Here is a 16784-nt window from a genome sequence, read left to right as displayed (position 1 = left end):
GGGAATTACCGTCAAGTTTATATTTTGGTGCCTCAAAACCGGAAATTAATCGACAGCTGGCGGAAATGACGAATGTCTTGTTGTCGCGAGGTGTTTTCTGGGAAAGTTATCACTAGGACGCCATTTTCCTCTACCGACAGGGTTGGGAGATTTGTAAGAATTGGAGTTTTTAAACAGCTGCAACGTTTTCAAGGCCGTCAAATCTTGAGTGGGTAAGAATCAAGTCCCGTATTCGGTGTTGAATATGTTGTTATCACTGTTGAATGTGAACACACCAGTGGGTGGGAATATCTGCTTCTGTAAGAGGCTAGCCCTGGTGCTAGACGAGGAACAGATTCAGAATAGCCAAAAACAAATATTAAATAGTAGCAATTCCAGAAAACCAAGTCGCAGTTTGAAGTACCCTCAAAAGCCCTTTTGTTCGGCTTTTTTAAACAGTGGAATCATAGTTTCGGAAGATGTGTGCGAGGACTAAAACTGCAACTTTAGCATTTGACAGCCGTTTTAAGGGGTAAGCCCTGATACGGGTAACGGTTGATAAACCTAAAAATGTCGTGGAAAGATTGACATTGAATCGCTGTAGTGTTTTTAAGTGTTTGTCAGAAACCCAATACAGTGTAACGAATCTAAAGATTAATTCTTTATCCGCGTTCTCCACTCAACACAAGCCCTTTACCAAACATAGATGCTGTCATTCTTTATTTTTATTTTATTTTGGGGGAGTTGGGGGGGGGTGTCTTTGCTCATTATTGGTCAGTAGTAGTGCGGGAGTTGGATACTTTCACGAGCTGTTAGAATAAATTAGAAATGTGAAAACTTCTAAGGACTAACATTGCACATTAGTCTATGATCAAGTAACTTTCATGCCTTAATGAGTGAGTGATAGACTTAGAATCTCCAACCAGCATCTGCAGCAATTGTTAAAATGAATCGTCACAATGTCACTTTGTCAGGCATCTTGCCTCTTCAGACCATGGCGAGTCCAGGGAAAGATAGCTACAGGATGAAGAGCTACAAGAACAAAGCCCTGAATCCTCAAGAGATGCGTCGAAGGAGAGAGGAAGAAGGAATCCAACTGCGCAAACAGAAACGAGAGGAGCAGGTTAACACTCACCTGGGATGGGACCATGGGTGTCACGATCACACACTGCTGCTGTTGACAGAATTGAGACACAATTGTCACTTAATGCTCATGTGCTGCAATTACGAGGAAGTAAAAAATGTTCTGCGCATGACAAGATGATGCGCAGTTGATTGACATGGAGTTTGTCAGTTAGTCTTTATGTACCGTGACTTGTGATTGGCTGATGTAAGAGTTAGTTGCCGTATGCCATTTACTCGGGAGTGGCTTCCGTCTGGCCACTCTACCATACAGGACTGATGGGGGGAGTGCTGCAGGGATGATTTACATATTGGAAGGTTCTCCCTTTACAGAGAACCGCTGGAGCTCTGAGAGAGGGACCATTGGGTTCTTGGTCACCTCCCAGACTTAGGATCTTCTCACCCAATTGCTCACTTTAGGTGGGGCCCCAGTTCTAGAAACGGACCTGGTTGTTTGTAACTTCTTCACATCCAGTCAACTGCATTTACCACAGTTGGACTCCAATTAACCTTTAGGAACCTCTCAAGGATGACCTGTGAAAACATGATAGGCCTGAGCTCAACTTTAAGCTTTGTTGATTTTTAATAAATCTATATATTTTTTCACATTGTCAGTATTGGGTGTTGTGTGTAGAAATAAGCTATAACAAAACATAACATAAAAAGTGTACCGGATATACTGTAAAGTGACATTTCTGGCAAAATTTAACAGTTCCATTAGCAAGAGAGGAAGGCTGTGTATGATTGACAAGTGAAACAAATTTTATTTGCAAAATGTCGAATACATGTCAAGTAGAAGGTAAATCATATTCCAACAACTATGCCCACAGCTGTTTAAGAGGAGAAACGTATGTACACCGGCAGGTGATGAATCAATGTTGGAATGTCCAATCCAGGATCCAGACATCAGCTCAACAGTACCTGTTGCCAGTGTAAGTCATATTACATGCATCATCAAATCTTTGTTTAATCAGAGCAGTGAGTATTCATCAATGTGTGTTTACTTTTTATTACTGTCTGCATATGTATAAACATGAAAATATCTTTCCTCTACTACTGTGGCTACTTTTATGAAGGCCATAATTCTTGCCTCCACCTTATATATTTATTTATTGTTTTTATTTATTTAGCTGTTGTAGCTGATGCATAATGTGTATATGTAGTTATACGCTATATTGTGTGTGTATACCAAGTGTCCATATTGCTGCTTTGTTTAATCTATCTGATGTCGACAGGATGGATTCATAACACCTGATATGATTCAGATGATCTTCTCTGAAGAGCCAAATCATCAGCTGATTGCTACACAAAAATTCAGAAAACTACTTTCCAAAGGTTTGTTTTTACACTCTAGAATTTCGAATATTTATTTGCCTAAAGACAATGAATGTACAGTACAGTGGAGTGGAAATGTTCGACAGATCTATTTTATTCCACATATTCTTGGTTGTCATCTTTGAGGGTTTTTTTTTCTGTTGCTGGTCCCTCTCTTTGGAATGACCTCCCTATAAACGTTAGGCAAGCTCCCTTGCTGCCCATCTTTAAAATTAGTTTTAAGGGTTAAAACTTTTTTTTTGCCTTGTGTCTCAGCATGACTTGATTTTAGTTTTACTGTTTTTGTGCTTTTTACTGTCTTTTTTAATTTATTGTTTTATCGTTTGTTGTTGTGTGTCTTTTTGCTCAATGTTTAGCACTTTGTATACAGCGGTGGTTGTTTTCAAGTGCTCTATTAATACAGTTGAGTTGAGACTTTTTTCATGTTTGTGATTTTCAAAACACCGCTGCCACATTGCTTTTATTTTTTACCCTTGTTTTGTCTTAAGAGCTGTCCAATTCCTTCTTTTTTATTTGTTATTGACTGAAGGTAAACATGTATGTTAATAACGTTTAGCGTTATCTGTGCTTTGTGCGTGCGTGCGTGCGTGCGTGCATGTAATTTAAAAACTTCACTTTGCATTTCTAGAGCCCAACCCACCCATAGATGAGGTTATTGCTACTCCTGGAGTTGTGAATCAGTTTGTTGAGTTCCTGAAGAGGAGTGAAAACTGCACATTGCAGGTAAAAAGCTTTTCTTAGCCACACAATGCTAAACGTGTGTGCTTAAATTTTGACACTCACAATAGTGCTTCAGCTATGTTTTTACACAGCAAACAAGATTTGCTGGATTGTATTCAAGTGTTTCTGTCTGTTTTGTGTTTGTTTACAGTTTGAGGCAGCCTGGGCTTTAACCAATATTGCCTCAGGCACCTTCCAGCACACCAAGGTTGTGATTGAAACAGGAGCTGTGCCTATTTTCATCGAGCTGCTGAATTCCGAGTACGAAGATGTACAAGAACAGGTGAGAACCGTTGTACGCAAATGCAAACATGAGTAGACAATGCATTGTCAGCAGAATTGTTGATTCCCTAAAGCTACATCACTGCCACACACACACACACACACACACACAGAGACAGACAGACAGAGACAGACAGACAGAGACAGACAGACAGACAGAGAGAGAGAGCATCCATCATTACATACATACATATACACGAGAGAGAGAGAGAGACAGAGAGAGACAAAGAGAGAGAACATCCATCATTACATACATACATATTGTACATACATATACACACGTGCGCACACACAGTATTTTATGCTTAGCCCTTAGATCAGTGATTCCAACCAGTGTGCCGGGGCAATTGAGTGTGCCGTGAGAGCTCCAACGGTGTGCCGCGAGAAAATGATATCTTAAGAACAAATAATGTATTTTTGTCCTTCGATCTATGCCAGCAATTTATAGTGACAGAAATGTGAATAGAGACAGAAATGTGATGAGACCTTTGGTAAATCTTTTGGCGGCATAAAGCTGATTCATAAAAATTAACAAATGCATTGCGTGACATTTGAAGATGCAGGTTTCAAAGTTTGGGGGAAAAGTAGCGGTTTATAGTCCGGAAAGTACAGTAACTTGTTGACAAAGACACATTCTAAGAGAATCAGCTAAAAATGAGGATTTAAAATCAGGCCTGGGGACAAGTACATTTGTAAGTTTCACGCCTTTTTGACTGCTATTCTTGAAAAGTCATTAAATTAATTTGCATGCGGAACACCGCTCGCTTTCATGACCAACAATATACAGTCCAACAATATCAACATCGGTTTTCTACCTTTTGGACAAGCAAACAGGAAATGTTGAGCTCCTCTGGTGGTTCACAAGCACAACAATAGTTGGAACTCTATTGACTGTGGTGTGTTTCAGGCTGTGTGGGCGCTGGGCAACATTGCTGGAGATAATGCAGAGTGCAGGAACTACGTACTCAACTGTGGCATCCTGCCTTCACTACAGCAGTACGTTTTTCTTCCTGACACTGTTCTGTCATTGTGTTGAACATTATTGAGTCACATCTAAATAATTCTGCACGCTGCCGCTCCAGGCTACTTGCAAAATCCAATCGGCTCACAACAACTCGAAATGCAGTTTGGGCTCTGTCCAACTTGTGCCGTGGGAAAAACCCGCCACCAGATTTTTCCAAGGTCAGTTATCAAGACTAAATGGAGGAATACAACAATTGTGCTCCATCTTCTAGTTTTTCTTTTTGAATGTGACTTTATTCTTGTAATAAAGATGTTCCTGTCTTCTTTTAATTGCTGTCAGGTGTCGCCGTGCCTTAGTGTGCTGTCCAGACTTCTTTTTAGCAGTGATCCAGACGTCCTCGCTGATGCTTGCTGGGCCCTGTCCTACTTGTCTGACGGTCCCAATGAGAAGATCCAGACAGTCATTGACTCTGGGGTCTGCCGCAGGCTGGTAGAGCTGCTCATGTAAGAAACATTCAACTTATCTTTGCAAAAAATAATAAAAGTCAATAAAAATATGCTGAAAATTTAATCATGAAAGCAGGCATTGCTTTTGAATAGCAGGTATGGACAAAAATGATGGTATCCTCAGCTTACTATTTTGGTGCACAACCTTTTGAGGTAGTTACTGCAATCAAATGATTTTTGTAACTTTCAAGAGGACTTTTGCATCTATCAGCAGGTGTTTTGGTCCACTTCTCAGGAGCAAGCTGCTCCAGTTGTCCCACATTTGAAGGGTGATTTCTTTCTTCAGACAGCATGTTTCTGGTCTTTCCGTGGATGTTAGATCAAGGCTCATAGAAGGGCACTTCAGAATGGTTCCAATATTTTGCTCTTGACTGTTTTTAGTTGTGTTCGGGTCCATTATCCTATTGCAAGACCCTTGACCTGCGACTGAGACCATGCTTTCTGACACAGGGCAGCATTTTTCTCTCTGGAATATCTTGATAGTCTTGAGATTTCATTGTACACAGATTCGAGACGCACTGTGCCATATTCTGTAAAGCAGCCCCAGAACAAAACACAGCCCCCTCCATGTTTTATACGAAGGACAGTGTTCTTATCTCACTATGCCTTATTTTTGTATCTGTGAATATTGAGCTGATGTGGCTTCCCAAAGAGATTTTTTTTCTCATCTGACGATAGGACATTCTCCCAGAAGCTTTGTTACGTGTCAACATGCAGTTGCATACAGGTAATTTCCAGTCGCCCCTTTTAATGATTTTCAAAAGTGATGTCCTCCTGGGTTGTCTTCCATGAAGTTCACTTGGGCTCTTTTTAATCTCCTGCGTCAAACTCTCCCCTTCGCTTCCTTTGGTGCAGTGCAGGCACTGCTTGCCACCCTTTAAATAGGAGGACTGACCGTTTACAAGTTTGAAGTCACCTAGGTTGTCCCTATGGCCGCTTCTAGGTGTACCTCATTTTTGTCCAGCCCTGTTTTTCAAAATAATTTTGTTAAACCACAATTTAAAAGCAATGTCTGATTTTAATTGGTTAATTCTCATCAAAGTTTCATTTATTGTTACTCTTGTCAGATTCAAGTTATTTGTGTGACCACTGGATATTTCTTTCACTAACAGAATGGTATCAACAATTGTGTCCAGGTCAGCTTGACAACAAAGACAGTTGTTTAATTGGTGTGTTTGTGTGTGTTCTCTCATAAGGCACAGCGACTACAAGGTCGTTTCTCCTGCTTTACGGGCAGTGGGCAACATTGTTACAGGAGATGACATTCAAACGCAGGTCGAGTCCAACGAATCACTAAGCTCACACGCACTGGATTTATGTCCTGCTTTTGTTCTTCTTGAATGTGGAGTAAATGTTGTTCTCATCTCTTTTTCATCACAGGTGATCTTGAACTGTGCAGCGCTGCCTTGTTTACTACATTTGCTCAGCAGTCCCAAGGAATCTATCAAAAAGGAGGCCTGCTGGACTGTGTCGAATATCACGGCTGGAAACAGAGCTCAGATTCAAGTAAATGCTGCTTAAAACAGATTCCATTTTTCCTGTCTCAAGGCAGGTGGATTTATTTGATTGCTGCGTTCCTCTTACCAGAGTGTGATTGATGCCAACATCTTCCCGATACTGATTGAGATTCTTCAGAAGGCAGAGTTCCGCACAAGGAAGGAGGCAGCGTGGGCTATAACCAATGCCACCTCGGGCGGCACTCCTGCACAGATCAGGTACCAAATGTTTTATCTTATTCATTTCCTCTGGAAGTGGGCAACATGTGTCACCATAAATAATAAAACTTTACATTGGACAACTTCCTGGTCTAAGATGAACGGTGCGTATTTCAAATCAAGTCGTCCCTCTCATCCACTCAGCCATGAGTCTGATTTACCCGGCCCTCACCCCACATACCAAACACTTTCGGTAGGAAAATGTCGATGTGATTCCTTATTTGTTCATGTCTTTTGGTTTTGCCTTTGTGTTTACTTATTTGTGTTTTGTGATTTTTGATTTGCGGTTGCGTTGAATTTTTTCCTTGTGATTTTTTTTTTTGTTTGTTTGTTTTTTGTAATTCTCTTTTGCATTTTTTCCATTTGCTATTATTTATAGTTTTTTTTTTTTTGTTGTTTTTGTGTTTTGCACTTCAGGGCCTCCATACTTAACTTTTATGGGGCGCTCATTTAGCTGTATTTAGATGTAAGTGCCCAACTGGGGCATCATTTAATAGGAAAATAAGCAACTTTTCCAACATATTGTGACAACAGAGAAACATAACACAACGATTGCAATATTGTACGTATTTTTCAGTCCTTACATGTGACTTTCAAGGTCATTCAATGAAACTGGCTTACTTGCTGATTTCTCTTTTGTGTGAATAGGTACCTGGTTTCTCTGAGTACTATCAAGCCCATGTGTGACCTTCTCACCGTGATGGACTCTAAGATCGTGCAGGTCTCTCTGAATGGTCTGGAGAACATCCTCCGACTGGGAGAACAGGAGGCCAAAAAGAATGGAACAGGCATCAATCCTTACTGTGCGCTTATCGAGGAGGCTTACGGTACAGCTCTGCATCTTAGCACCCAGCTTGCACAGTCGGACATGACCAATGTTACCAATCATAAGATATTCCCAATACACTCACTGGGCACTTCTTTCGCTTAGCTTAGGTCGAGCCTCAGTAAGGACTACAGCTAACATTTTTACTTTATAAACATAATGCTCAGTTTTGATGGAAACAGTAAAATTAGATTTGATTTTTTTTCAATACATTTTTTTTCTCTTATTTGGAAAACTTTCGTGTATAAAAAAAAAACACGTTTTTAACTCGGGTACCTTTTAGGGAACCCATGATAAAAGACGCAAGGATGGTTTGACATAATTTGCTCCTTGGTTCGACGTCCTCATCCTCAGCTCACGTGTTCAGTCCCACACCGGGATTCTAAATCAATACAAATTGTACATCCATGCACATTTTTAGGCAGCAAAAAAAACAGATTGAAGTTCAGAAATGTTAAAAAAAAAAAAGGTAAACTAGGTGAAAAACTTGACAAAAAAACAGCATGGTTGCCAACTAGAAATCCTCTTTGTGAACAATTTGTCTGAATTTCCATATTTTTAACATTTTCAAAAACATTACTGGATTATTGCAGTTTCATGGTTCGTTCTGCGAACCGTCTCAGCATAGATGACCTGACAGATGAGTGCTGTGCTTTTCACACTATTTAACCATCATTGAATCTGAGCATAACTCATTGCGATAGTTTCCTCTTTTTTTTTCTCCATTATTAGACCTCAGAATGACCCAAAACGCCACATAAAACTCGATGTCTCCTCCAGCGGCAACAAATAGAAAGCTCTCATGTGTGCAGCCGGAAATTCCACTTCAATACACACACTTCTTTCTATCCCGATTCCAGCAGTGACTGCCTTAATGCCATTAACGTGGCAAAAAAAAGATAGGTTTCCCTGGATCGTTTTTTTGTGTCTAAAAAAAAAAAAAAAACTACTACAAAAAAAAAATCCCATCCTTTTTTGTGTGCACATCAGGCTTGGACAAGATTGAATTCCTGCAGAGTCATGAGAACCAGGAGATCTACCAGAAGGCCTTTGACCTGATCGAGCACTACTTCGGTGTGGATGAGGAAGACGCCAGCTTGGCACCACAGGTGGACCAGGGTCAGGGCCAGTTCATCTTTCAACAGCAGGAAGGACCCATGGAGGGTTTCCAGCTCTAACATTCCCCCCCTTTGCCGCTTCATCATTTTCTTGATGTCAAGGATCTCGCTATCTGACAAACTGGGTCCTGATCTAGTCTCTCCAGGGGTGGCTCCACCAGCCCCCCCCCCCCGCCCCCCAAGACCATCCACATCCTCCAGGCCTTCAAAAAACAAACATCTCTGAAATGACGTCGAGATGTGTGAATACTGAGGTAAATATGAGAGCATTAGGCCCATCGATGCTTCCCCGACACAGGCGAGCTTGTAAGGGGTGGTCGTACCTGCACTAAGGGGGGGGGGAAAGCATCCTGTTTTGATATAGTATATCTTTTGGTTTCCTTTGATCGGTCATGATTGGAAACCAGTCTAACAATTCACATTCATCTCCGTATTGAAATGTGAATTTACAGACCTCTTTAGTCCTCAGATGGGGTGGTAAAATCCTTCAATCATCAGGGAGGATTTTACTCTGTTCTGGTCAAATTTTGAAGGGGTGCCTGTCTGAAGACTAAACGGGTACTGGATGTAAATACAGTGCAACTATTAAGTCCTCAGAGCCCCCCTTCCTCTTGATAGACAACTGGGTGGGTTCTGTTCTTATTTATTTACTGTACATTGCGTGAGGGCTGAGTAGATCCCATTCAAGGATTGTAGCCTAAACTAGCGATGTAATTGTGAAATGATTAAGGAGGATTGATTTGGAGGGCCTTGTGTATCCTACATACGTGTTAGAGTGTTTAAATGGCAGTGGGATGTCAGTGTATGAAGGTGTAGTGTTTACAGTCATGACTGCTTTTCCTTGATACCTCAATAATTAGGAAGAGGTTCATCTACTCTGAACTTGTATGCTTTTTTTCTTTTTTTTTTTGCTTTGTATTGGGACATGGGTGGTTGAAGTTGTGTAACAGAAGCACAGTGTTAGGGTTTTTTTTTCTATGTGATCCCTCAACCATACATTTACCATATTTCTTGCACATAAATGCACAATTGATTACTGCAATGTTAATTGGTGGACAACAAGAAATGATCTATATTTACATGGAAATATTTGTAATGCAGAAGTTATTTCATCTAGCACATTCAACAGTGTATAGTTTTCTAATATTTCTGGTTTGTATGATCTTATATCATTTTTTTAGGTTTTATCAGTACATTTCATATTTGAGAATTCTGTTGCGGTGTTGTGGCTCTCAGTAGAAATCCAGATAGACCTGCAGTAGTCTATGTACAGGTGAGACATATCCTACAGCCAAACTTTGAGACTTTGATTTCGGACAAGTCTGGAAGTGAAGCTGTATTATGTTGCTGGCAATGCCTGTGTCTGGAATACACACCTGATATTGTCTGGCAAAAACTAATAAATGGACCCGTTGGATATAGACTCTACCCACATTCCTTTTTGCATTAGGAGTTAAAATGTTATATATACAGCATGAATTGCAAATTGTTATGGGCACTTACGCGAACTTGATACTGTACTACCAGTGGTCCCCAACCACCGGGGACTGGACTGGTACCAGTCTGTGGAATATTTGGGACTGAGCCACACCGAAGATCAACAAAACAAGATTGGAGTGTTTGTCAGATTCTGAACGTTTTCATTTTTAGTAGGTTAGAGGTGTGGGTCTCAAATAAAAGACGATTTGGTACTGTACGTATATCCATACATGGGGGACAATACGATTCAAGAACGTTATATTACTCAGTGGGTTTGAGATTTTATATGGCACAGCTGTGTAAATGATAACATAATAATGAACGAAATTTGAGCAAATGTGTTATTTTCAGAGGGAAAAAAAATAGCTCTTCAAATTCATTCGTACCCAAAAAGTAGTTCTGGGTTACAAAAAAGTTGTTGACTCCTGGTTTATATGAAACGGGTTTGTAGTTGTTCCCAAGCCATTGGTGCTTTTCTTAGGCTCCAATTAGCCTTATTTGCTGACGTCAATATAACTTGACACCACATCTCCATTTCACAACACGGCATTTGAACCATCTGATTTTGATTCACAGCCATTTGACAAAGAAATATGATACTGTCATGGGAAAGCATCACTGGAAACAAATTCCATGGTACATGCAGGGTGCACTGACCTGTATCCCCCACTTTTTACAGGGTTTTGGGTATGCGTAAGTTTTGTACCACTTGGGAGGAATCATGTTCTTGCATGTATTGACATAGCCAACGACCATCCATCTAATCTTTGGCTTACCTGGGTTCGGGGCCTAATTAGCTCTCTCCCCTGCCCATTCGCACAGTTTTTCCGGGGGAATCCGATGCAGTCCTCAAGCCAGCCAAGAGTTTCTCCAGGGTCTCCTGAGTCTTCTATTGGGCCTCCTGTTGTGATGTGCCTGCCACACTTGACCAGGAGACATTCTAACCAGATGCTCCGGCACCTTTTTTCTGGCTTCTTTTGATGTGGAGCAGCAGTAGCATATCAAAGGGAGAGCCCAGACACACTGCTGTAGTCGCTTATATTTTCTTATGTGACGTGCCTTAAATGAATTTCCCTCGTGGATTAAATTAATATAATTACGTTATATTGTATATTATAATAATACAATATATTGTTTCGCAGGGTAGCACGGTAGTCGGCTGGTTAGGACGTCGGCCTCGCAGTGCAGAGGTGCAGGGTTCGATTCTGTCTCCGGCCTTCCTGTGTCGAGTTTGCATGTTCTCCACTTGCCTGTGTGGGCTTTCTCCGGGTACTCCGGGTTCCCCCCACATCCCAAAAACATCTGTGGCATGTTAATAGAAAACACTAAATTGTCCCTCAGTGTGAGTGTAAATGCGGATGGTTGTTTTGTCTCTGTGTGCACTGTGATTGGCAGGCAACCAGTTCAGGGTGTGCCCCGCCAACTGCCCGTAGACATTTGGGATAGGCCCCAGCATGCCCCGCGACCCTAGTGAGGATAAAGCGAATCGGAAAATGGATGGATGGATACTGTTTCGCATAGGTCAACGCGATATCTTCCTGTCGCGCCAGTTTTGGAGAGAAGACAGAAAATTTGTCAAGAAGACAATAGATCGCGCTTCCATGAAGAAGCACTGCTGACCTCACCCTCCCTTACAAAAAAAGGAGTTTATAAAGTATACTTTATAAAGCATATATTGTATTTTTTATCACACTAAATTGGAACAAATTAAGGTTTAAAACTATACTCTTAAGTATCTGTATACTTTTCAGTACAAGCCAAGTATACCTAGCTATACAATTGTGAAGTTTATAAAATATATATTTAAAAAATATACTTAAAGTACTGTATAACGCATATAAAAATAACGCATGTCACATTCTGAAGCACACAGTTCATATCTCAATTTTAAATGTTTACAGTTTAGTTCAGTACTCTTAAAGTCATTGATTTATAAAATACAGTATATACTGTATCTGATGTTGGATATGGGTTGTTTGTCGCTATAGTAGCCGATTGAAAAGAAAGGGGAAGTCAAGTCAAAAATTGTCTTTATATGTTCTATGCACCTCCGTGAGTCCAAACGCGGCATTCTGATTAATATTGCGTCTTTGCAAGAAGAGCAAAACCAACCCGTTTTTAGCCATTACATGGGGCGGCCATGTTGCCACTAGTTTTGGGTGACCGGTTTTAAATCTTTCGTCTCTAGTCCCGAGAGGATTTCACCAGTCCCATTGTTTTGTTCCACTTTTACACATGTCCTGTCCCGGTATTCAAGTTCAAGTTTAAGTCAACTTTATTGTCAAATGTGCTACATGTGCAACATACAGGTACAGCACAGATGAAATTACTGTCCTCTCAACCACAGGAGAGAGAGGAGCCGCTGCGGGTGCCCGCGCTGCCATCAAAAGAACAGTTAACATAAAATGACAAAATAATAACACAACACATAAGACACAGACAGTGTCTTATCTGTATTTAATTTTTGTCCACTCAGCATGCCAGTTGTTTGGGCCATGTGTATGTCAATCACTTAGATTAACAACTCATATGATAAACCAATGAAAAGGGAATTTAACTGTTAAATTCCTTCCGCGTTTACGTTTGTGTCATACCATAAATCGAACTACTTCCTGCTTCTCTGTCAAAGAATCATGGGGAATGTAGTCTGACCGAAACGCGAGTGCAGCATTTCTGACGTCACGTTTACAATGAGACAATTAAATGTGGGAGCGCAATGTGATGTTCAGTCAATGTAGTTGCCCCTGACAAAACTTTTATCCGCTGCCGCGGGAGCACGCACAATGCGAGAAAGCAGTGTGACATTACTATACAATACATGAAGAACACACTTTTGTGTTATTTGCTTTTCCGGTTTTTCATAAAATGAGTGAATGAAAATAAACATGATTTGGCAAATCTGGTCTTTTTTCCTTTCAATCTCAGTTTGTTCTCCCAACATGACGGACAAGCAAATACAAATTACATAATCTACAACTGCGGTGGTATTGCAGGGTTGGGCGGAGCTGTGTGCGGGAAGTTTATTTGTGACGTAACTTCTGTGAAACAATCATTAAATAATGTGGAATTAATTGGATTTACCACTTCCTTGTCATTTACTCTTCCTCATTCCACCACAGTTACCAAAACAGCTGTCTGCTTGTAATTATTGATGAACCAGCTCCACTGCCCACCCTCCCCCATGGCCAGACCTTTTAAAAATGACTGTGAGGTGGAAATACGTAGTACGGTATAGGTATTCTCTCATTGAACACACCTTTTTTTTCCTATGGTTAAAGGAAAACTCAACATGAAGTGACAGCAGGCAGCAGCAAAGGCTAATTTTAGCTGCTCCTTGCCTCACAAGTCACACACACCCAAACATGATTTTCATGAAATTTGAGAGAGTAGTGCCATGCAGATTGATACAGAAATACCGATACCCCCAAACCAACTCTTTGTGTTCTAAAATCGATTCTCAAATCAAAGTATTCATACTTTTGTTACTTCTGTCATTTGAGGGAATGCACAGAATTTTGTCTTGCCTCTTTCTTCTTGCAGCGCTGTGCGCACTGTGTACCCATTTTGTTTTATGATTGTGTTTCCTTCCTTCATATTATATTTTCTTGAAAGTTATTCGGGTCACCTGGGTATTATATTGCTATTTTCACTACTGACAACAATATAGGACTTCACCTCTGCTTGATGGCATCCACCAATTACGGCACCGTTCTGGGGTTTGAAGCAAAGGTTCACGCAAAAGTCAGCGCATTTTGCCTGGCGACTTTCTCGTCTTCTAGATTTCAACCTCCTTATGCTTTAGTTTTCTTACCACCACTTCTTGCCATCACAGCTTTTTGTGGTTTCAAATGCTGTGCGCAGCTAGCTCAAATAACTTAATAGTTATTACCATAAACATTTCCAATGGTCGATAAGATATTTCCATCAATTTAACGTTTAATTGAATTTGTTCGTACTGTACAGCATATCTTTTAAAAATTCTGTCATTCTTTTGCACACCGCTAGTGGGAGCCTTACCCCACTTTGAGGATCGCTGCTTTCAATGTGAGTCGAATTACTTAACTGTCTCAGCAAGGCGGTTGCTCACCTTGGCGTGGTTGTCCCAAATTTCACAACATCGATGCTTCCCCTCTGTGCTCTGTAGACAATTCACAGCTTGGCTTTTGCTCACATATTGTTTAGCAGCTGAGGTGTTATTCAGACAGCTACGGAGCTTTCCAAACCGTTTGACAAAGGTTCAATCAATTTATAGTTTACTAACATGATTTGATGAAATGGCAGGTCATCAGTTAGATTTCCCGTTATCCAGAAATGCCTCTGAATGACGTTCATATGTGCAACCGTAATGTTTTCATATTATTCTTATTTGTTGTTGCATACGTGCTTTATTGAGTTAAATCTTCCTGGCTCTGTTCTTGCCTGCTCGCATTTACTTTTTTTTTCACTTTCTAACATTACCACTATGATGGGGGAAACAAAGTGCAGTATTTGTGCGCTTGTCTGCCTCACAGTGGATTTTGAACAACTTATTGAATGTATTCAAGAAATGCAGTATATATAATGAATATGAGTCATTTGATATAAAAAGTAGAAAAAACAATGATACATATATACAAACCGAAAGGTGTATCAATAGATAAGTATAGTACACAAAAGGGTAAAAGTATTTGATGAGATTTAGATTTCTTCTTTTTCTTTGGTATTGGAAATGATCAATATACATTATTGCACAACAAGGGGTAGGACTAGATAAGTTGTATACTTCTTCCTACTCCTTTGAACATATAACTGTGATGATGTTTGTATTGCTTACTTTTACTTTTATTTTCCTTTCATAATTTTTGTTTGCATTTTGTCATGTTATTGTATGTTTTATATATGTTCAATAAACAAACAAACAAACAAACAAACAAACAAACAAACAAACAGTTGGGAGGTGAATGGTTGTTTTTTTTTTTGCCCCCTAACGTTTGCTGCCCAAAAGTCAGCTGGTTTCACCTCCAGCTCACACACAGCTGTAATGAGGAAATGCGATAAAGAAAATGGATGGATAGAAGACAGCTATGAGCCATTATAATTGACAGCATTTATTGACGTCACCATATCACAGTTACAACAGCATCTGAACAGAATAGTTACAATGATGTATTGTAAATCCTTCACAACTACTGTTTGCTTTGCTTGCTAACAGTATTTAGTGTTTTTCTTTCCAGATAAAACAGGCAGTTGGGAGATCCACGTATTCACTCTATCAGAGTGTACAGTATGAAAATAATTATCAAGGTCAAAATTATTCCGATTTTTTAAAAGTATTCCAGTCGTCAGTAAAAATAGTGCACTAATGCCTGCTACAAGTGGAAGATAGGGACCCAGCACCCCCCCCCCCACACACACACAAAATGGAGAGGATAATAATAATAACTAAAAAAATGATTGTATGATGTCTACAGGAGTTCAAATGTTCAGAGTGGCAATGTACAATGGCGTGTGCTCAAGTAAAAAAAAAAAAAAAAAGTGGTATTCCGTTTGGATTGGATAATTTACTTTTGCCTCTAATAACACAGAAAATGAATCATCTGCAAAGCTCCAACACCATGCAGCTAGCTTGTACACCAGGGGTGCCCATTACGTCGATCCTGATCTACCGGTAGATCTAGGACTCGTCCCAATTAGATCCGAAAGGTGTAGAGGAGGAAAAAAAAAAAAAGTGTGTCTTTGGACATGTTAGGAATATATATTTTTTGTGTTAATGCACACTGCACCCTAATCATCCTATCAGTCTCATTTTCCCAAAGAAAGATTTTAAAAATAAAATAAAGCATATAAATCTTTAACCTACGGTGGCGCGTGACTAGTCAGCGGAAGTTGTTAATGCTCAGCAGTCTGCAATTGCAGCTTGTGATCAGAGCTGTTACGCTATATCTTTAATCGTCATTATTCTCATTCAGAGTTTGCTTCGTGTACTATTCACCGAGGGCACGGGCAAAGAATAGGAATCTAGAGGGCTAAGGGAAGCACTTTAAAACGGTACGCGTGAGCTACGACAGTCAACGGGCTGCTAAAGTGCATCGTTTGGTTCCGTGTTTGGCTTCATATCATGCCGCGCGTGCGTGCGTGCGTGTGCGTGTGCGTGTGCGTGTGTGTGTGTGTGTGTGTGTGTGTGCGTGTGGTTGTGCGCGCGTGAGTGCGCATGCGCGGTAAGGGGGCGATCCGGGGAGGTTGGTTGAACGAAAAGTAGATCTTTGATTCAAAAAGTTTGGGCACCCCTGATGTACACTATTATGAATCCTTGTTTCATAACAATTGTGTTCAGTAGTGAAATTCTTCAGCAGAATCAAACCACCTTGCATGAGGCTCAGCGATCATTTTTGCTAGCACAGTGAGCCGAAGTGAGACGAGAGCGCAAGTTGATGTGACCGCACACATGGACAAACAAATAAGCATACAAGAACTTTCAACTCACTTTATGGCATTTACACACAATAATTAATGTCAGGGAATACAGGCAAATAGTCAAGGCCCAGTCGAAGTCGAATACAAGGACTAACAGCTGCAAAATAAGAGAAGCAAATACAAACTTTGACTTTCACTTTGACTGCTCCTTCATATATGGTACATTTAAAGACTGAAAACAACAGTGGACATCTCATTCACAAATGAAAAAAACAAACAAACAAATGAAACCTAACAATAACACCATAATGCCAAAATAATACTTTTATTGCTTTGGCCCGGCCA

At 40.3% G+C, this 16784-nt stretch overlaps 1 protein-coding gene across 1 annotated transcript; it reads left to right on the top strand.

Annotated features, from left to right (window-relative positions):
• The first annotated feature begins 93 nt into the window (after positions 1-93).
• kpna5 (karyopherin alpha 5 (importin alpha 6)) lies at positions 94-9986 on the top strand. Its single transcript, XM_019879980.1, has 14 exons — positions 94-212; positions 954-1102; positions 1932-2033; positions 2337-2436; positions 3065-3159; positions 3308-3439; positions 4346-4434; positions 4521-4620; positions 4742-4905; positions 6105-6183; positions 6289-6414; positions 6496-6623; positions 7272-7450; positions 8440-9986. The coding sequence occupies exons 2-14, from the start codon at positions 974-976 to the stop codon at positions 8625-8627; spliced, it is 1611 nt and encodes a 536-aa protein (XP_019735539.1). The 5' UTR covers positions 94-212; positions 954-973; the 3' UTR covers positions 8628-9986.
• The last annotated feature ends 6798 nt before the right edge of the window (positions 9987-16784 follow it).

This window comes from Hippocampus comes, unplaced genomic scaffold (genome assembly GCF_001891065.2).
Source record: "Hippocampus comes isolate QL1 unplaced genomic scaffold, H_comes_QL1_v1.1 scaffold135, whole genome shotgun sequence".
Classification (NCBI taxonomy): Eukaryota; Metazoa; Chordata; class Actinopteri; order Syngnathiformes; family Syngnathidae; genus Hippocampus; species Hippocampus comes.
The sequence above is the reverse complement of the archived record's forward strand: the minus strand, read 5'-3'. Positions and strand labels throughout refer to the sequence as shown.